The 22929-nt window shown below is 34.9% G+C and overlaps 1 protein-coding gene across 1 annotated transcript in view; it reads right to left on the reverse strand.

The window, feature by feature from the left end:
- Nucleotides 1–22929, reverse strand: part of ANO5 (anoctamin 5) — a 52564-nt gene that overhangs the window by 27253 nt on the left and 2382 nt on the right. Inside the window, exons 2-8 of the mRNA XM_012725618.1 lie at nt 15305–15348; nt 11981–12028; nt 7708–7749; nt 5853–5966; nt 3876–3944; nt 2650–2934; nt 482–595 (exon numbers count right to left, since the gene is read on the reverse strand). Coding sequence (XP_012581072.1) covers nt 482–595; nt 2650–2934; nt 3876–3944; nt 5853–5966; nt 7708–7749; nt 11981–12028; nt 15305–15348 — 716 coding nt within the window. The remainder of the gene's footprint in view (nt 1–481; nt 596–2649; nt 2935–3875; nt 3945–5852; nt 5967–7707; nt 7750–11980; nt 12029–15304; nt 15349–22929) is intronic.

Consider the following 22929-nt stretch of genomic DNA (forward strand, 5'->3'; position numbering starts at 1 on the left):
CTGGGGTGCAGGCCAGAGGTACCAGGGGTGAGAGGGGATTCACCAGAGACACTAGTGGGGAGCAGAACAGGCAGATCGACGAAGTACACTGCTGAGGGGAGCAGTGGGCGAGTCAGGAGAGGTCTGACGCGCCATGTGGTCACCTCCGGGACAGCCGGGGATCGAACTCATGCGGAAGTGACTTTAGCTTCTCAGTGCTGTGCTTTAACCTGCTGTGCCACCAGGGAGGGCCCAGAAAATGTGTTAACTTTTAAAAATAAATTTCACTCATGTGAAAGGTATTAACTCTGTGTTTCAGCATTGGTGGCAAAGTTCTCAGGTTGGAACAGGAAGTCTTTGGGGATTCTCCCAAAGGGAGAGAATTAAGTGAGCGATCATAAAGAAAAAAAACAAATAGACCTCTCTGTCTTCCAACAAAGCAATCTCTGGAAGTGGGAGAGGGAAAATGGATTCAGTATTTCAATACTAAGTTTATACTTACATCATGGAGTGGATAGGCAGATGAATACGTGTTAGAATTTAGCAGTCTTTCAATCCCAAACCTTTTCTTCCCATCTTCTATGCCAAACGGACACCGTGAGAGAATATAATAAACCTATTGGGTAACCATAAAGAGACACATCACAGAGATTTATACATTTCACATTTTTTAAAATCCCAATTTAAATCTGCTTGTTTACTTTGTATGTATGCAGAAATTGGAGCTGATTACAGTAACCTTCCCTTTGTTGTCTGGGAAAACATGTAGAGAGTAGGACTGTGTGGAGTCTGAAAGTAATTTATTTAACTCCTAGGTATGGGGATTTTTTAATTCTCTCATTAAGTGGTGGGCATGAGTGGATGAGAATTATATTTTTCCTTCTATCCCAAGCTCCTCTGGGAGTCCCTTGGCCAGAATTTCTACTATAATCTGGACTCTGAGATGGAATCTAATGTCATTGCTACTAACAGTTCAGATAGGAGAATGTGGAGTTTAATTCTTCCTCAATGAATTACTCTGTATAAGGGCTTTTCCTGCTATATCAATTTAACTGAAGGGTATCCTATTTCTACTGGCAACCAAGTTATGCTGTTATGTTGGGCTTGTGCTCTGTATCATTTGGACTTTGGTGTCCTCTATTTTTATATTTCTTGCAGTTCAATCTATCTGCTTTATAGATTGTTCCAACAGCTCTCTGCTTGCCCATGCTGAATTTGGGTTATTGAAATGTTTTAGATACATTTCCCTTCACCCCTTTTTATATTTCCTCTTTTAAGGAATTGTTGGAATGACTGTTGCCTTTGAATCATTATTATCTAACTTGTTTGTTCATTTTGAGGGCAGCTGAATATTCCATCTTGGTAAATAGACTATAAATTATACAAAGTAGTTTTAATTGTTTAAAGATTTATTTATTTACGCGTACAGATCTGGGGTGCAGGCCAGAGGTACCAGGGGTGAGAGGATTCTCAGAGACAGAGTGGGGAGCAGAACAGGCAGATCTTCAGAAATCCACCACAATGGCTTCAATAGCTTCTTAGTGCTGTGCTCTAACCTGGTTGTGCCACCAGGGAGGGCCCTAGTTTTAATTTTTACAAATAATGTGGTAATATTGACTGTTTTATATATTTTGGATTATTTCCTTAAAAAAAGTTCCACCAAAATAGGAACTCAGTTTTAGAATGTTAGCAAATAGTTATTTTTATGAGATATTAAGACTAAGAAGAATTATGGCAATAAATGCAGAATATTATTTTTAAATAACATAAATGCAGACTTAGGAAAGAATTTATTTGAAACTATTGTAGCAGAGGATAGGGAAGACATTGCAATAAGGAAATCTGCAAATATCTGAAAATCAGGCTTTACTTTTTTAGGGGAGAAATATGCCAACTTTAGGGAATGTCTTTCTTGTGTCAAGGATGGTTATTCTATGTATCAGTGTTGACTCAGGAAGAGGGTGTGCCACAGTTAAAGAAGTTTAACTAAAGTTTGACTAATAGAGCTAATAAGTCCTTTGCTTTGAGTCTTCAGAAAGAAAAGTACAACAACAAACCATTTATAAAACAAAGATGGGGTATATGGAAGACTGTGTCTGATATTTATTAACAGAAAGTACTAACAAATGGGAGAAACTGTAAGGATAAGTCCAGCTTTTAAAGAACCGAAATTCCTTGATGCCAAAGGGAAACAGACTTACTCGAACTCCTTTTCATATTTCCTTTAGAGAATTTGTCATAGTTTTTTTTAGACTTATTTATATATGCATACAAGAACTGGGGAGTCAGTGAGAGGATTCACCAGAGACAGAGTGGGGAGCAGAACAGAGGAATATACTGAAATACACTGCTGAGGGGAGCAGTGGGCTAGAAAGGAGAGGTCTGCTGTGCCATGTGGGTCACCTCCCTGGCTAGCATCGACCTCATGCTGCAGTGGCTGTGGATAGCTTTAGTGCTTTGCTTTAACCCACTGTGCCACCAGGGCGGGCCCTGTCACAGATTCTTTAAGTGGTTCAAATGGTCTTTGAAGCCTGCCTCATACCATCAAATACTTATCAAAATTTATGAAGAAACTCCTGCAGACACTGTATTGCACATCGACACATAAAAGAGGACACAGGCACAAACCCCTTACTCGTAGGGATATGCTCACAGGGTTTCTCTACCTACAATTCTGTTTCTTGATGAGGACGGGAAGAAACTCGACTTGTCTTCAATGAGGAAGAGTTCCTGCCGATGTCTGGTGAACTGGGCCGTAAAGTAATCTGGTTTAGGATACTTCACATTCCTTGGGAGCTTCACAGGCCCAAGCACATACTTAAATGGTATGTTATGGACTCGGGGAATATCACTCTCCTTAATAGGCATTTTCATTCCCAGCACTTCAGCGTAAGTAACTAATACCTCCCAAGGGGCATGGATCTTGACAAAATAAGTTTTCCCATCTTCAGAGTTCTGGATAAACAGAGAAAAAATAGCAGAAAGAATACTGATCTTATTATGGAGATAAAGTTTTATAACATCTCAAACAAATTAAATCCCACCACACTACCAGTATATTGAAAATTTTCAGTAAACTTTAAGACCAAATGCTCAAAATATGTATATGTCTGTGTGTGTGAGTGTGTGATGTTTGAATGTGTGTGGTAGAGACATATTTTCACTAGCCTGAAGCTTAGAGAGACCTTAGTGGTTCTTATCAATCTCTTATTTTTTTAGCAACTATGACTCATAACTGTGCTATATGAGTGATAGATAGACAGTATAAGACAGACTTATTCCCCTGGACCCAGAGGAAGAACTTTAGGTAATAAGGATTCATTACACAACAAAATTTTCAAAATTATTAAGGTATATACATTGTGTGGTAATACATATTTATTAGCTCAGTAAAACAGGGATAAATTAGAGCTATCAAACATTAATTTAGAACTAGAGTATTAGAGTTTTATGGACAAAATGAGATCAGAAAGAGATCTTATGAAACATTTAAAGAAAATTCTAGAAAACCAGTAAGTGGTAGGGGTTAAAAATGAAAAAGAATTTGAGATAAGGATGAGCATTAAACACATCTTGACTTAAGTAGCCAGCTATGCTGCAAGACAGTCAGGTTAACTAGTTAGGCTGTCAGAATTATAGGCAATCTTCTAAATGAGCCAGTTATGGAAATAAAGCCATGTCTTCACTGTGTCTGTATCCCAAATAGAATCGTAAGTCTATTTTAAAATCCTCCATTGAACATCTCATGTTCAGAGCACTTACTGGAACATCCTGGCCTTGCCTTCCCTAGGTACATATCTGTAGCCAAAGAGCTATTGTAATGTCACCAAACACAGAACCAGCCCGTCAAAGGCTAGAGCGGGACAAACCAACACTTCAATGAACAAGTCCTTTACCATTTTGTCTTCAATTTCCAATTCAAGACCTGTTTTTCTGAGATTTTGTTCAAACTCTTTTCTTCTCTCCTATGGAAAACAAAATATGATTATGTTGAACACGTTCATTTTCCTGGTGATAAGCAGACATGCTGTGTAGCGCCTGGGCCCCAGATGGCCCTCCGCTGCTACCCTGTAGGCTGTGAAGGTGCTCTCTGTAAGACTGACCCTTAATGCCAAGTCCCGCATTTCATCTGTACTAGAATTCACAAAAAATGGCTAACAATATATTACGACCTAGGAATAATTTCCAGGAAGTGCGCACGAACATGCCCCAAACTGCATTGAATAACAAACAAAAAATCAACTTGATAGAGACATACCGTATTCCTAACTGGAAAGTGTTACAGTTGTTAATAACAACATGGTCTAGAGGAGTGAAAGGTTGAGCTAGAGACTAAGATACTGAACAGAAGAGGTTAAATGCCAAAATAATCATCTATGGAAACTTTTGAGCTTACCAGTAATTTAAAAATAAGTATGGGTGGAAAAGTGATCGTGAACTAGGACCTAAAACTGTTGAGATGAGGGTGAACAATGGGAGATGGAGAAGAGCTATGGGTGTTTGGTGGAGAAAGGGTGATTCTAGCTGGGTGGGAGAGAGGCCCTATACTGTCAAAACACTGGCAAGAATGTAAATTAATGGTACTCCAATAATGGTAAAATAAAAAATAAAATAAAATAAAACTTTTGAGTAACAAAAGGAAAGACCCAGGGACACATTAATGACAGCAACAATGAAAGGTAATGATAACTACAATTATCATTAACTACAGTAATCGACAGTAAGATATAAGAGCAGGCATTGACCCATCTCCAGAAAAAGGTTTTGTAAGGAAAATATAACCACCACTTGAAAGGACAATTAGAGGAGGCAACAGACCGCAATATAAAACCATGTTTGAAGGGGGCATTCAGAAAAGAGAAGAAAATGCTTAGTGAATAGTGAAATGCAGACCTAGAAGGTGAAAGACTGGAAGAAAGGGACAGAAACAGATACATACAGGGCCTTAACAAGATAATATCTATAATTTTTTTCTAACTGTAAATATGTGTATATTTTAGCAAATATGTTAGCAAATGTGTATATATGTATATATGTTTACACTATATATTAATGCACTGACTTATTATTTCAAATATCTAATATTTAAAAGGCATTCATTATGCTCCAGCCACTTTTCTCAGCATTTGTATATTCAGTCACGAACGAGATAAAAATCCTTGGTCTTAGGCCCTAAATTCATGGTTCTGGGCACAGTAAGCAAGTAAAAAGAATAAAGACAGAACAACCACATCCAGAATGTGATATGTTATAATGAAAGTTAAGGAATAGATTTAATGTGAAGACCAAGATCATACAGATAATGTACATTTTCAAAATAAAAGTTGCATAGAAAGATAATTATATTCACGCCTATACCTCGAATTTTGAAGGTCACATTTAGTATCTAAATGTGAGCTATGTAAAAAAAACATCAGTTATTTGAAAAAAGAAAAACAGCTCATATCCAAACTGTACAAAACATAAAACTGACCACATTTCCGTTCTTAAGACTGTATTTTGTCGTTTTCTCAATTCAGTGTCAGTTTTCAAAAACATGTTAGAGGCCTCTGACTTTTGCAGTCTAACTTGATGGGAACATATATCAAACATGTGGAACAACAGAATGTGCTCCTTTTTTACTATTCCCCCTTTCCGATTGGAGGCTGCACTGTTACCAATAGGCTGATGACTCCAGGCCAGTGGCTGTCTATCTGAGTTTTTGTTGTCCTATCTGAAAAATTAGTAGATGAGGATAAACATGTAACATCCTAACTTGATCCAACAGAATAAAACTCGACACTTTGGAGGCAAAGTTTTTGAGACTTTTCTCAAAGGTATCGTTCCCATCTTTTTAGTTCATTTCTCATCTATAATGAGTGATAAGTACTTACCGACTTTACATCTGTTTCCTTTTTTACGTCATCAACATACGAAAGCACAAAATCAATCTGCCTAATTCCATCTCGGAAGAAGATAGAATCTTTGCTTTGTTCATCTTTTTTAAACTGCAGGAAACAAATGACACAACTTTACCCTATTGTTTTCTTTTTAAATGCCAAAAAAAAAAAAAGAAAGAAAGAAAGAAAAAAAGAAAGGAATTAATGCAATTTGGTTTCCATTCAATTTATTTTTTCAGTCCTGAAAAGATAAAGACAAATAACCAATATTTTCATTAAAGAAGGTTATGCTGTTTTAGAAAGTGAAATTTCATAAAAGTAATCTATGCTAAACAGTAAAGATTCAAGACAAATTAAGTATACAAACAACATGCTCATGCAACAAGAATGCTGAAGTTATACCAAAATATAAAATGAGTTTGTATATATATTGATTCCACAATGCATACCAGAGAGAAATTTGTTATCTTCATTACACAACATTTCATCCTACTAGTTATTAGTAGTAGTAGAACAAATTATTAGTAGTAGAACAAATAATTCACGGTCTATATAACACTCTGGGGTTAGAATTAATTGTAGGCCAATTAGTGAATCTTACATTAAGAAGATGAACTTATACTCAATAGTTACACTATGTTTTCATAAAATTGTCACTTTCTAATTCAACTTTAAAGTGTTAAAAAAATCAAAATGCATATAAAAATTTGAAAGCAGATGGCTTGCCAGCTGACTTTGCTACAAGTAAACTCTCATGCAAGTTTTCATTCAACATCAGTGTCCTTGGTGAGCCAAAATTATACATTTGTTTATGTTTGTATTATAAATTCAGCATATACTCAAACTTACAAATTCAACAACCACATATTGTATAGTTTGTTATCCTTCCCTTTTAAAAACTGCAAAACTATACTAGAAAGCTTCAAAAAGAAGGGGGTTCATGTTTGACTGATTTGGTCTTCATTGTTTATATATAATTTAATACTTGGAACAGCCCACATATCATGAATGATACAACTAATACTTCAGTGGATGTCAGTGATCTGTCTAGCTAAACCTACCATGCAGTTAGAATATATCCAACTTACTGACAGTTCTAATTAACTGGTGAATAGGGAAACAGTACGTTTATAATGTTCATAGCTGAGTCTCTTTTAGGGTACTTTAAAATAGGTTTTAACAAAATCAGGCCATAATAAGGAATGGTATAGATCAGTTATATACAAATATGACAAAAAATCTCGTGTCTGATCTGTTATCTCTGAAATAGAACTGCATTTTATCTACAAATGCATGGCCAATGTGTAACAGAAAGCAGCAGCTCCCAATGAACAGAGTGGGTGAGAAAATGGGCAAAGAAACAAAATAATTAGGGATTCTGGATATTAAATATCAAAACATATTAACTAAAATGTTATATCACTGTTCCTCAGCTATCTTCCCTTTTACTAAAAGAAAAAGAACTTAATCTCAAACTGTTATATTACAAATCACTTAAAACAAGAAAAAAAAATTATTTGAGCTATATAATCATCACAGTGTTATTCATCAAAACTTGTATTATATACTTCCCTTCTCCAGAAGGCCAAAGGCTACCTACACACGTGTGCACACGCGCGTGTGTGTTTGTGTGTGTGAGAGAGAAATAAGTTCCATAGCTTTAATCAGATCCAAAAACGACTTAAGAGTCGCCATTTTAAAGCCTCAATTGTCTAAGTAATAGGAACAAGTGACAAAGTCTCCCTCCCTCCCCAGCCCCAAATCAGTAGTATTCCTTGGAATGAAAGTAATTCAGGCTATCACTGCAGGCATCCAGAGCATAAGCAGCATCATTCCGCACTGGTTTTACCATAAGACGCCGCCTCAGGAACAAATTGTACCGGTTTGCAGGCTGTGAAGTAATCAATAGACAGTTAGCAAATCCCTCCCACACTTAAGGAAAGATTCCACAGAGTCAGACAGCAAACAGACAAATGCTCATGACGATCGCTTCTAGGAATGTGTATGTGTATGTTGTATAATTTTAAATTTGAAGTGTGGGAGTTAGCAAGAGGGAATGAAGAATGTAAGAATAAAATAATGAAGGAGGAAAAATGAAGACTTCATAATAAATCTCCTGAAATCCTTTATTTGGTAACTGTAGATATTACATACTTGTGGCAAGTAAGTAAAAAAGAAGACAGAGAGGAAAGTCATGAAGGGAACCATGGGAATAATGATAATGTAAAATAAAATATACATTCTATTAAGTGTATCTTTGTATCTCAAGCAAATAAAACAGCTGCTACAATTATACTAGAATTATGTATGGTATGGAAAATTTATCCAATGGTGTAAAATCATAGTCTCATCAAAAGATTGGGGGAAGAACTGAAAAGTCAATTTTTTACATGCTGAGTTGTTATAATCTTCAGTTACACTGGCCATTATTTTTAAAGCCAAGAAATTACTTAAAAAATATTTGGGAAAATAAAAAAAAATATTAAAAAAAATAAACCTATGGCTCAAAAAGCTTATTATCTATATTTTATAGTATAATCAAATGGCAATTTAATAAAGTTATCAACAAGAAATTCAGTCTATCAAGCAAAGTTTTGCTTTAAATATTGTTTTTCTGGAATAGGCTAAAGTGACCTGAACTACAAAATGGGAAAAAAATTGCACATCCCACATCTGACAAGTGGCAAAATATGCAACTTGACAATTTTCAAGCTGTATAGAGTACTTAGACAATCCAAAACAACAACAAAAAGAATTTTATGGACCATAAAAAAATTAGGCATAAGTTCAAAATAGATGTTTCTGTAAAGAAGACATCTTATTCAGATGGCCTATAGGCACATAAAAATTGTTCAAAATCACTTCTTATAAGGGAAATGCAAATGAAAACCACACGAGATATCACTTCACCCCTGTGAGAATGCTTACGTCAAAAAGGATAGAAACAAATGCTGACAAGGAAGTGGAGAAAAAGGAACAGCTCCTGCCCCCCATTGTTGATGAGATTACAACTTGTTGCTGCTTCTATGAAAATGGTATGGAGATAATTTTCAAAGGAAAATGGAAAATTCCATATGATCCAATACTTCTTCTAGGTATGTACCCAAAGAATATAAAACTCTAATACAAGACCTATGTAGTTCTATATTCAAAGAAGCATTGTCTATTATTGCCAAATAAAAAGTGAAATGCGAATTAGCATATACATGATGATTCTGTTCACATACTTGCAAAGGAAAATAAAATAACGAACAGGGTGAAACAACTAAAGACAACTTTTTGAAGTAACAGAAATCTGTATCTTCATTGCTGTTTTTTAAAGCTCATTACTGTACTCTTAAATTGGATGCGTTTCATTGTATGTAATATGTAAAAAATAAAGAGGATAATTCTTTGAAGATTTTGGTTTGCACACTTGGAAGGATAGATTATGTATAGCTGAGATATATAAGAATTCAGTAGAACATTTTTGTTCTTGAGGATGACGACAATTACACTTTAAATATATTAATCTTTAGATGTCCTTAAATGTCCAAATACATATAATGGGAAAGCACTTGGATATTTCAGCCTGAAATGCAGGCGTGATATCTATTTATTGATAGAAACTTAGAGTTTCAGTAAGAGCTGACAGTATATCAATGCTATATAAGACCATGGAACTGGATGAAATGAGATTACTAGGAGACTGAATTAAATGTCTGAGTTCTAGCACAATCTAAATATATACAAAGATCAATTATAAGTACTATGCTATATATACTGATGTTTCTGGTCCAGTTATTGAAAGGTAACTTCTGGCTAATTTGCATCCATATCATATAAATTGTTAAAATATGTGTAATATTATTCCTGAGGTTAATCAGATCTGCACTCCTTCGAAAACTGTTATTATTATGCTTGCTGTTATGAAATCATACCTTTAGTATTGCCTTTCCAATTGCCATTCCCTCATTAAACTCTGATACTTACCCTAAACACAAATGGTACTCTCACAGAAATTGGTGTACTTAGGTATAATTTTCTCTATTTCATTTAAATGTTTTAGTATCCTATATTTGCAATTTAAATAGCAATTTAGGTACTCAATCAAATCCACTCTTGCCAATTTTAAATAAAGTGTTAAATTGTGTTAATTATTTTATATTCATGGAGTCTCCTTAATAGTACAGTGGTAGGAACCACAAGATTTAATTTTTTTCAAAATGAAAAAGTCCAGTGATAATCTGTTGGATCTTTGCCCTGGCAAATCCCCTCCATCTTTTTCAAACCTGCTACTTCCTCATGAGGATGACTGTTATGTGTATATATAGATATATGTGTGTGTGTGTTTATATATACATATATACATATGCATATGTGTGTGTGTGTGTGTGTGTGAGAGAATTATATATCTAGTGAATATATATAGTATCTAATGGTTGCCTTGACTACTGGCTTCCCACAGGTGATTAAATGGAGAAAAAGTGAGTGATTTCCATCTTGAGGTTGGATTCAGTAAGACTGTAGCAAACTGAAGGGGAATTTGGCAATATATGTCATAATAACTTTTGCCTTTACTCTTTGCCACAGAAATCCTATTTAGAAATATATGAGTGACTCCAACTCATTTGCCTATCAATAAAGGGACCATATTAATGAACTACACTACTTCCCCAATAGAATATTATACAGCATACAGAAGATTAAGAGTGAAACCTACACACATATAGATGTAACTGCTCATGATATGTCTTTAAGTGAAAACCAAGGAACAACTCAGTATATGCAATATAAACCCACAACCCCACAATCTTCATTGTAGTGCACTAACATACACAACACACACACTGAAGACTAAAGGGTATGCTGGAAGGATAAACCAAGGATAATCCCACAGAAGGATTAAGATGAAATAGTTGTTTTTGTTGTTTCATAGTTTTAGCCAACAATAGATTTACTTTCCAGCTAATGAAGTTTAAGCTCTGGTGCTCTCTCCCTTGCACTGGCCATTCCAAGAAAATAGGAGGATTCCAGCAGTGTAGTCTCATAATCAAATGTTTGTCAAATTTGTAGATTATTATCCCATTATTCTTCTTAAAGAATGACACCAAGACAGCATAAGCTTTAGATGCCATTAAACCTCATTTGTTGTTATGGTTTTCAGGTGGGAATCACATAAATGTTTGATTTTAAATAACATAATGAAATAAATAAGAAAAAAACAACATTTATAAACTCACTATCTCACAATCTTCATTACAGAGCACCAAAAATTAGTGCCCTAGTGAAATGCAAAACACCATTAACATTAAAACCATCATATAAGAACAGAACTCTCTTTTCCATATTCCCTAACAGCAATCTTTTATTTGCTAAGCAAATAAAATCTTAAATCCCTTTACTTATCCTTTAATTGAAATTCAAATTCAAATTTAATTTTTATTATTTTTTAAAGATTTATTTATGTATTCATATAAACTGGGGTGCAGGCCAGACAGCAAGGAGTGGTGAGAGGATTCACCAGAGAGAGAGTGGGGAACAGAATAGGCAGACTGACAAAGTACACTGCTGAGCGGAGCAGTGGGCAAGACAGGAGAGGTCTGCTGCACCATGTGGGTCACCTCCAGGGCTAGGGATCGAACTTGCACTGAAGCGGCTGTGGCCAGCTTCTCACAGCTGCGCTCCAATCCCCTGCGCCACCAGAGAGGGCCCCAAATTTCATTTTAAAATAGTCTGTACCTCTTCCTGATTATTCCTATGTATGTACAGACTGATAAGAAGAATGATGCATGGAAACAGAATATTGAACAAAGCATCATAATCTTGCGTTCTAATCCAGTATCTGCTCCTTAAACATGACTAATTTTGGTGAAGTCATTAAATCAGTTATATTCTTCATATTCTCATTTGTAAAACAGAAATTCAAATGCAAGTGAAGTGTTTTTTTAATGAGTCATTCTCAATGAATGTCTCATTTTTTTCCCCATAAAAAGGTGCTTTCTTTTAGAATATATTCTTAAATTACCATGTATGAGGACCCAGAAATTAGCTAGAAAATTAAAGCAAGCATCACAATTACGGGCAAGAAAAAGGTACTCCATTTGTATCATGTAACAAGTGCAGTGCCGGTAGCTACTTACCAATTGTTCTTCAGAGATAAGAAAACTGGTCTCCCGGCTGCTCAAGCCCTGCCAGTTGCACCAAAGGGAAGACATAGTATTGTTAATCTCTGCTCAGCTGGGGAGCACATAATTTACAGCAACCACCAAAAATTATTCCAAATGTAGATCTGTTGTGTTCCGAGACAGGGTGAGTTCAGGATCCTCCTACACTGTCATCTCAAAACAATTTACCATATTTTTTTTTTCTTGTGGTGCCTGGTTACAAAAGCTACACATTTATTTTTTTTTTCCGTAGTCCTTGTTCACCAGTTTCTCAGTCTATTGGTTAGAGAGTGTAGGTTTTTCTTAACGCTTTATTTGTCTGTGTCTGGCAGCATTTCTTTATTGCTGGCTTCTTAGTATCCAGCTAACATATGCAGGAAGAGAAAGTCCAGGGAAAAACTTCATTTGAGCCCTGAGGTCACTAGTTGCTTTGCTTCTTTGCTCTAATTTTGTTATGTTTGTTTTTTATATAATATCTGGAAGTTTTTTTTTTTTTTTTTAATATACAATGTCCTTTTACTTAGCAAAAGGAGCAGGGAAGATTCTGTTCACTCTATCTTTCTAGAAGCAAACCTACTGTAACTTTGGAATTGATTAATCCAACAAAACAGTCACCTAAGAATCCGAAGCTTTATTGGCCATTCTTTATCTTTATTGAGTGTTGTTTTAACCTCAAAGTCTCTTATATTAAAAAATGATATACTAGTGATGGGAAACCCGTGGGGATTACAATTGAGATGAAAAAAAATGAGCAAAATGATGTAAAAATAAACTTTTTAATAAAAAAAATGATATACTAGATATAACTTTAGGGTGAGACTAAAAGGGCTTTGGTAGTATTAATTTCCTAGACCTGAGTCAATTCCCTTGTCATTTGCCTTCCTATAAAAGTAAAACTTAAAAAAGAACAAATTAAAATTACAACAAGTGATGTTTCTAAAATGATGTAGTTTAAATTTAATTAAATGTATTTCTGCTTGGCAAGCCAAACCTAAAACCTTAAAAATATGAGCCAATTTATTTTCAATGAAGACCTGAATTTGTAAGCAAGGAAGCAATAATATTCATTGCTCTGAAATGTGCAAAAGGGGTAAACTATAAATATAACTTGGTGAAGTTGTTTATCTGTTATAGTCTTTTAAACACAAAGTATATAAAAATATCAAAATAGACAACAAACAACAGATATGAACTATCAGTGAAGTTAATGTGACATTATTTATAAATATCTGTAAGAAGTATACTATGTCACTGTAAACAAAATGAAATGGTTATATATATTTACTATGATTTAGATAGGATTAAACAACTAATAGATAAAGCTATTCATTCCTCTCCAAATATGTCAACATCATCATCTCAATGTTTTAATTATCTTGATTAACTTAATGAATATATTCTCAGTGTCACATTATATCACTTTTGTTGTAGAAATTCTGCTTTTATGACTCTCATTTTCAAACTTTTACATCAGCAAGAAGTATCTAGGGTGCTTTTTAAAAATCAGACTTATTTAGCTTATCCCCTATAATACTAAACTATACATGAGTGTGGGTCCAAGAGTTTGTTAAGATATTCTTTATGTATTTCTAATTCAGGTGGTCTACAAATTACACTGTAAAAATGTCAAGGGGCTAGAGTTATTTTCATAGCCCCTGAATTCTCATACTACGTTTCTCTCAGCATAAAAAACGAACATTAAAAATGAACTTTTAAAAGAATCCTAGAACTTCTGAAAATACTCAACAGCTTATCCATAGTTTATCCACCTGACTAACACACAATCAATTTCCTACAATTTCTGGTAGGAAATCTCAGTGGTGGAAATTATAGTCATTCCTAAAAAGCTATTCTTTCTTTCTTTCTTTTTTTTTCTTGCTTGACTGAAGGCTTTATGGTCCATTAAAGGGAAATGTGTATATCTGCTTTTAGGCTTTTCACTCTGACTTCCGTTGTATTCGTGTGTTCTATGCCTAAGATTGCTCAGCTGCTGTTGTTATTGCTATTGCAACTGATTTGTTTTATTTTAGGATCAAGCTAGGTACTTTAATATAAAATCTTATTTTTAATTCCATCTCTGGCAATTCTTTTGGGATTCTTTGTTTTCATAATTGTACCTACAATGGAACCGTTATCCTAACGTTACCGAGATAAATCCTCCTACTCCAACATCACATGATCTTCTAAATCCTACCTTTCCCTTCCCAGGCTCGCTTGGCTCCTGCTCAGTGACCATGAGGAAGCCCAAAATGTTATTTAATATATATCTATATATATCTATATATCTATCTATATCTATCTATCTATCTATCTATCTATCTATCTATCTATCTATCTATCTATCTATCTATATATATGCTTACAGAACTGGGGTACAGGCCAGAGGTATGGTGGGTGAGCAGATTCACCAAAGACAGAGTGGAGAGCAGAACAGGCAGATATACTGAAATACACTGTTGAGGGGAGCAGCAGATGGGTCAGAAGAGGTCTGCTGCACCATTTGGGTCAGCCCTCTGGCCGGGGATGGAACTTGCTTCAGTGGCTTCAGAGAGCTTCATAATGTGGTGTTTTAACCCATTGCGCCACCAGGGAGAGCTCAAAAATGCTATTTTTAAAGGAACATTTTTTAATCTGGCTGTACACTTTTAGCCCCATTCAATGACATATCTCTTCCCTGAGTGCTGTACTGGGTCCACTGGGAAAAGATTATTTTATTTGAACTGCCATTACAATATTTGTAATCTGACATAAGAAATCTAAATTACTAGTACTTTTGTAAATTAATATCAATAAGGCCTTTGACTAATAGAATTTTATTTTTATCAAGTTGTATTTAAGTTTAATGTAATTAATTTAATGTAATTACTTAGTTTGGAACTCACTTGAACCCCAGCAAAGTCATCAGTAAGCACAAATTCCCTATTAATAACTATAATATAAAAAAAGCTGTCACATATTATACCTGCTTTACATTCTAGGAAATGTTAAGCCAAATATGATTATCATACATAGCTGAGCATTTCTTGTATAGCTCAGTATGTTTGAGTTACTTTCATAGGGAGCATCAAAACAAACTCAAATCACATTTGCTCTCTTTTAATATCTAGAAAGATCTGAATCAACATAAAACAAGTCTGCTTTACTTACGGAAAAATCAATTAACTTCCAGGACAAAGGAAGACATAATATTGTATGAATAAGAAACTGAAGTACAAAGACTTAACTCTACAGATGAAGTACATTTTTAAACTTAATATTTTTTGCTTGGATTCAGAGAAAGTAAATGTATATTTAACTTACCTCACTTATTTGAGAACTATAGTCTGTTTCTCTGATCTTTTTATCTAATTTAAAGAAAAGAGACATGTTAAAATGACCAAATAATCACAAATATTAAAAGTCTAACAAAGAAACTAGAAATTCAAAATCAAACAGAAATATTTAAAGAAAAAAACAAACAAAAAACTGGAAGAAAATGTCTAAGATCTTCCTGGAGCTAAATTGTTTAAAATAGTCTCCAGTCTCCAAAACAAGTCAGTACCAAAAACCTGCCTATAATATAGAGGGAAATCATCAAATACTGATGTATAGGACATAATCTCATCCACCAATGAATAAGTTTAACTTTGATAAAACTGTTAATCCATAGCCACAAAACTAGTGAGAGGAAAACATAGAATCTGAATGCCCACTGCTATCTTTTAGTTCTCCCTATGTGAGATTTAATACTTGTTAGAGTATTTTCCGGAATTGAATCAAACTGGTTGCAAATCAAGCACAACAGGGAATTAGCAGGGTCAACAATAAACACACATATTTTCATGGTAGTTATTATATGTAGAGTCATATGGACTGAAATGCCTCTTCAAATAAATTTGACCCCTGAAAATGTTAAATACAGACTTCATGTCCTTATTTTCTAAAGATAGCAATTTGGGAAGCATGGAGATATGCAAGTCTAAAACTTTCCAATTTTTTTTCCTTTTTTGCAGAAAATCACAATGGGATTACAATAAAAAAAAACTTCTGTCACATCAGGGTCATCCACAGTCACTATAATGTTAGGAAGCATTGCTATATATTCTGAAATTACAGAAAATATACACTTACCTTTTATATAGCTTTTTTTTTGTTATGATAGAATACATATAAAATTTACCATCTTAACCATTTTTAACTATACATTTCAAATATATTAAATACATACACAATGTGGATCAACCATCCACTACCCATCCCCAGAACACATTTCCTCTTCTAAAACTTAAATGCCATAGCCATTACCAACTCCTCTTTCTCCACTCTGCCAGCTCTGGGCAATCACCATGTTACTTTGTGTCTCTTGATTTTTACTATTCTGTACATATCACATTGGTAAGTGTGTGATCACATTTTGTTTATCCATCAGTCATTTACAGACAGTTATGTTGCTTCCACATTGTAGGTATTAATACTGCTTTCAACATAGATGTACAAATATCTCTCCAGGATCCATCTATCACATAGTTTGGGTGTATACCCAGAAATTTACTTGCTGGATCGGGTGGTAATTCTATTTTTAATTGTCTTAGTAACCACCATAATTTTTACACCGTGGCTATCTCTATCTACATTCCCTCCAGTGTTGAACAAGAGCTCCAAGTACCAAAATCAAGTTACTTATATATTTATTTTTGCTAGCAGTTACCCCAGCAGGTGTGAGGTGTTATCTTATTATAATCTTGGTTTGAATTTTCCTAATATCTTGAGTATTTTTTTCATATTCTTATTAGCCATTTGTGTATCTTATCTGTTGGATAAACATATTCAAGTCCTTTTCCCACTTATGAAAATGGGCTTATTCGTTTTTATTGTTAAATTTTAATGATTCTTTATATATTTTGGAATAGGTGCATGATTTGTAGGTATTTGTTCCCATGTGTGCCTTTTTACTTCTATCTTTTGTTATATAAATTGTTTAAATATTCATGAGGCCAATTTACCTATTTTTTTTTCTTTTCTGCTTGTGCTTTGGGTATTGCCTCCAAGAAACCACTGCGAAAGACAGTGTTGAAAAGACCATCTTAATCCCAGTGAGTGGTTTTGGCTCTTTTATAAAGAATAATTTGACCACATACGTGAGGGTTTATTTCTAAGCTCCTATTCTTTTCTGCCTGCCTTGTTTTTTGTCTTTATGCCAGCCATATTCTAGTTGATTACTATATCCTTGAAGTAAATTCTAATTGGAAAGTGTGATTCTTCCAGCTATGTTTTTTTTTTTTTTTTAAGATTTATTTATTTATGTTTACAGACCTGGGGTACAGGACAGAGGTGTGGGGTGGTGAGAGGATTCACCAGAGATAGAGTAGGGAACAAAACAGGCAGATCAACTGAGATACACTGCTGAGGGGAGCAGTGGGCGGGTCAGGTGATGTCTGCAGTGTCATGTGGGTCAGATGCTCCTTGGCCAGGGATGGAACTCATGTTGCAGTGGTGTCAGAGAGCTTCATAGTGTTGTTCTTAACCTGTTGCACCGCCAGGGAAAGCCCGCTATGTTATTTTTTAAGATCCATTACCATTTAAGGTCCCTAGGTTGCTAATATGAATTTTATGATGGGTCTTGCTATCTCCAAAGAACACTTAAGCACAAAAAAGGCAGAAACTATAACATTCGATTATATAAAGTTACATGTCCAAAATTAAGGGAATACGAATATTGTTAAGGATAAATTGTTGGGAAGTAATCTCCTTGAGACTCTCATATCTTGCAAGTGATACACTGACTACCATGCTCTGGATTATTTTTACAAGGATCTTGGTTGAGGAAACAGCCTTGGCAGATAAGATGTCTTCTGGAGCAAAGGGCAGGTGTGTTTATAGTCTTGGACTGTTAGAGTAGTGCTCCCTCCAGGCCTAACTAGTGACCAATGTATAGACTCAAGTTTCCTTAGCTAGATTGCTTTTTGTATTACAACCTACTGAATGTGCAGATAATATCTGGCCTTCTTTACATTGATATGTGAGACTGTAGGTGAAGAAAAAATTAGCACAAAATGCTGCTTTGGCTAGTGCTAATGCTGGGAGTAATAAACTATCCTTAGTCTCTGTTGCAGGTTTCCTTGGTCTTCTACCATTATCCATGACACTGTGTCACACACACATAGTAAAATCTCAGATCTTTCACCATTCTTAATACTTATCATCAATATAATATTAATGATAATGATGGTGATAATGGGTAATAATTGTGGATCTTATTAGGAAATTTGTAACATAATAAAGGAGATAGAGTAAAGTTGTGATAAATGTTCTAAAAGAGACAATCGAGAGAAAAAGCAGGTAAATCTCTGTGAGGAAGTAATAGGAGCTGAAATCTGAAAGTTGAGAGGATGCAAACCATATGAGAACTCACAAAGACTCTAAGACAGGAATTGTTGAGGTGTTCAAAGAAATGAATATCAAGCTAAGATGAATACATAAATAGAGTGGATATGATGTTGGAGTGCCACTGAGTGAGGCAGTTTGTGAATGTCTGGATTTTCTTTCTACACTAAATAGTAAGCCATGAGAGAGTCTTTAAAATGATATTTACATATTTTGTCTGACTTTACTTGGCTAGTAGCAAATGGATTGAAAAGAAAGTCAGAATAGAGGAAAAGACAAATTATGAGGCTGCTGCAATGAAGCACAGAGATGATGGTGAGTTGGGTTGAGCAGCAGTTGAGAAGACACAAAAAATAATCACAATATTTATGTAAAATTTGAAGCATTGCTGTTGTCCATGTTGAGGGATAATGAGAGGCTAAGACTTTCCTACACTTGAGCAATTGGAGAAGATTCCACTTCATGAGGCTGTGATTATTAATGGTGGATAAGTAATATAGCAGAGGCTGCCAGTGGCCCTGACAAGTCCTTCCTTCTTCATGTATTAAAAAAAAAAAAAACTTAATTAAAAAATATAGCAACAAAATGAAACACACACACAACACCCATATTTCCTATCCTTCCAGCTCCTTAGGAATATAAAATAAATTCAAAGCTTCCAAATATCATATAAAAGACAAAAAGTTCTCATTAAGTTTGTGCAATAAATGAGATAATACTTGTAAAAGTACTTCACACTCATTGGCACATAGGAGGTCAATTAATGGTATTAGTAGTTATTCTTGTTGACATTGTTATTATTATTAAGAGATAGTCAATTCTATTCATTTTAAAACTTAAATTACTTGGGATAACTTGTAGAGTGTTGGTGTGAAGACTACCTTTTTTTTTTTTTTTTACAGGAGGATCTGCTATTAAAAGTTAATAGCTATCATAAGCAATTCATGAAAACTAAGTGTAGCAGTAGCTATTTCACTTAGCTTTTCTTTGTGTGTTTTCCCATCTAAAAGATTCAAAATACAAGTTAAAATTATTAGGAAAGTATGAAACAGTACACATCACCATCATATAGAGTGCTCTCCATGAAAACATCTAGCTAGTGTGCAGTTCAAAACACTTCAATGACTTGACCATCTCTCATCAGATATTTGAATGAAAAGGAGACCAATGTAAAACATTCTTATAATGGATAGATAAGTAAGAGGATTCTAAGAAATACATCTTAGTCTTTCACTGTGTAGTTCTCAAGCACTGATTTACACAGGCTTTTATCTTCTTGCAGACAAAAGAGTCAACAATTATGCCAAGGAACTAAATATATTTCTAAGTATAGAGCATTAAGTACAAAGCCTTAAGCTAGGGTTAGAGTTTTCTGCAATTCTAGTTTTTAGAAAGTTTCATAACTTAAAACAGTAGTGACTCCTTTTCAAATTATTTTTGCTCAACCACTGGCTGAAAATACATTTCCAACTGTTATCAGAACTTGATACACTTCAGATGTGGAACAGGAACAAGATAGTTTCTCCAAATAATCATCTATTTCCATTCTAGTTCTCTCATACTGCTAATTCTGTGAGTACTGACTGTCCTCTGTCTCTCCAGGTATATTACAACTTCTACCCTTATCCATGACACTGTGGCAGGCTCCTGTCTAATCACCACACATAGAAAATCTCAGAAGTTCACAATTCTTGACAATGATCATTCATATAACACTAATGACAAAGATGGGTGACGATGTTTGTTGATCCTCTGTTAGGATATTTACAATACTATAAAGGAGAAGGATAAAAAACTATGATAAATACTGCAAAGGGGACAGAGGAGAAAGGGAAAGTCACCCTCAGTCTCACTTCTTTTCCCTAAGTTAAACTGTTTTCTTCCTCAGTGAAGAATTTCACATTATATCAGTTATGATGTACTATTTCAGGTGTCCTGAAACCTCCTCACCTGCCCCCTAGGCTGCTTCATAACTACCCGTTTCACCCTGAATGCAGCCCTCTCTGGGTACCTAGACCAAATATACCTCCTCCAGGAGGCTGTAAACTTTACCCAGCACTTTGTAAACAGTATCCGTTTCTGAAAAGCAGATCTATTTCCTCATGTCATGGTCCCGCTCCCACTTAATGCTTACTACCTCTGTCTCTCTCTCACAAGGCACTCATGTTCACACACTTTCACACTCATAGACACATAATCAACAAACCTCTATCACATCTGAAGATACAGGATTTGAAATTAACAAGCTAAATCAACTTTTTGTTATCTCACCAACTTTCTCTAAAACTAATGGAAATTACTACACTTTTTCTATAAGGGTTAATACCAATTACTGTAGAGAATCATAAGATTTAAGAACAAAGTAAAGTCATTCCAAAGACTGAGCTGGGAGTTCTCACTGAAACTACATTACTAAGAATATATACCCCAGCAAACCCACAGCACAAAAATAGCCCTCATATTTAACAAATGGTCTTCTCAGTTTACACTCCATCCAGCAGCATAAAAGATAGGCAATCAAATATTCATATTACTAAATGATGAGTGGTTTGGTTAAATTTAAATTTGCAAAAATGTAAATAACTTAAAATCTGCTGTTTTAATACTAAACTCTTAAAATGTAAACAACTGAATGTGTCATAATTCATGCCAAGAAAATTAATTTTTTAAATCAAAACTTCCTTATAATGTCAACCAGTCAATCGTGCAGCAACACTGATGTTTTATTAGCATTACTTACTTCTTACTTAAATATTTAAATGTTCTATTACATATTACTGCGATAGTAGGAAAATAATTGTGGGTCACTGGTTGCTTAAGAATTTAACTGTTAGTAAAATAAACTAAAAAAAACATTTTTAAAAAATCTTAGAAATGTCTTATTAACAAAATGTGTCTAAATGCAAAATGCTAATGTTTTCCTCTGGGGAAAAAATTGTATCATATGTAAAGCTAATGTTTAACTTGCTCCTATTTATTCTTCAAATGCAGTACAGAAAATATATAATAAAAAAGATCCAGGTTTATTGTAATGCTAAATTTACTCTAAGAAATTTATTTGTATTTTAAAATACAGAAATGAAAATTGGCTTGTAAAATTGATGCCGTGGAGCTCAATAATTTCAAGCTTCTTCAACCAACATTTTTGTTTTCAAAATTGTGTCATTAAACTCCAGGGGAAAAAAAAAACACATATTTATGACTAGGCTTCCAAAAATCCATTGATTGTTGATGTTAACAAATACATCCTCATTGCAATTCACTTTTCGTACAACCCGACTAAGAACACAGGTCTCAAGATGGGCAGTAAAATCAACCCAGCAAAATAAATGATTTAAGAAATATTTTGGGACCTCCCTGGTGGCGCAGCGGGTTAAAGCACAGCACTGAGAAGCTAAAGCCACTTGGGCAAGAGTTCGATTCCCCCCTGCCGCCGGCAGGTGATCCACATGGCGCTGCAGACCTCTCCTGACCCGCGCACCGCTCCCCTCAGCAGTATACTTCATAATCTGCCTGTTCGGCTCCCCACTCTGTCTCTGGTGAAGCCTCTCACCGCCCCCGCCCCTCTGGCCTATACCCCAGTTCTGTATGCATAAATAAATAAATCTTAAAAAAAAAAAAGAAACATTTTGAAAACTAAGTCACCTTAGTGACTTAGTGACTTAGGGGCCCTCTGTTTACTCCCTGCTTTCACCAAAGCCATACATTTTTTGCTGCTTGGGTTCTGGATCTATTATCAAAACAGGAAACAGGAATTTGGACAGATCCAACTATCAAATATATATTCCACACGTACACTGCTTCTATTAAAATGAGAGGAAAGGCTTTGTTCACAAGTGGGAATATAAATAAATGACACACACTTCTGCCACGAAAAAAAAAACTGCAATCATTTTGGGAAAAGTTCTAAACCTTCCTGAAGTATGACCTCATGCTTAAGTAATACTTAAGAATAAAAAGATTATCTTGCAGCTAAATTAGATCAAATTGGATCATATCAAATATGTGAGAGTAATGGTCAACTTTTGTAATGATATATTGATAAATGTTTTCTTCCTATAGATAGAAAGTTATATACTCCACACTTTTTCCTCCAATCTTTCCTTAGTGAAGAATTTCTGTAACTCAACATAACTTTACTTCAGAAGGATTGATAATAAGGAATGAATGAAAGTTTTAACTGAAAAAATCTGAGAACATCAGATTATCGAAATTACAGAGTAATTTTCTGCAAAGGAAGAAATCCAAGAAGTAGCACCTAGCAGATCCGGACACTGCTGGTCCACACTTCCAGAACCTGAGTTAGAGAGGCAAGCAGGGGTGGATGTGAGGACTGGCAGTGAGAAACCAGGGTGGGAGTCTGGGCTGCGGGCTCTTGACAACAGGATGAAAGCCGCGAACACAGCCACCATGCAGGGCCAAAACTTCTGCTGTCACAGGGCTGGGCCTCAACCCTGGAGCTCCTCAGATGTCTGAGGACTTCTAATTTTGTACATCTGAAAGTCATATGGCTCCTTTAGTACCACTGACTATTTTCTCTGTTAAATACATTTATTGATAAT

The sequence above is a fragment of the Condylura cristata genome, unplaced genomic scaffold (genome assembly GCF_000260355.1).
Source record: "Condylura cristata isolate star-nosed mole 26May11 unplaced genomic scaffold, ConCri1.0 scaffold00015, whole genome shotgun sequence".
In the NCBI taxonomy this organism is placed as follows: domain Eukaryota; kingdom Metazoa; phylum Chordata; class Mammalia; order Eulipotyphla; family Talpidae; genus Condylura; species Condylura cristata.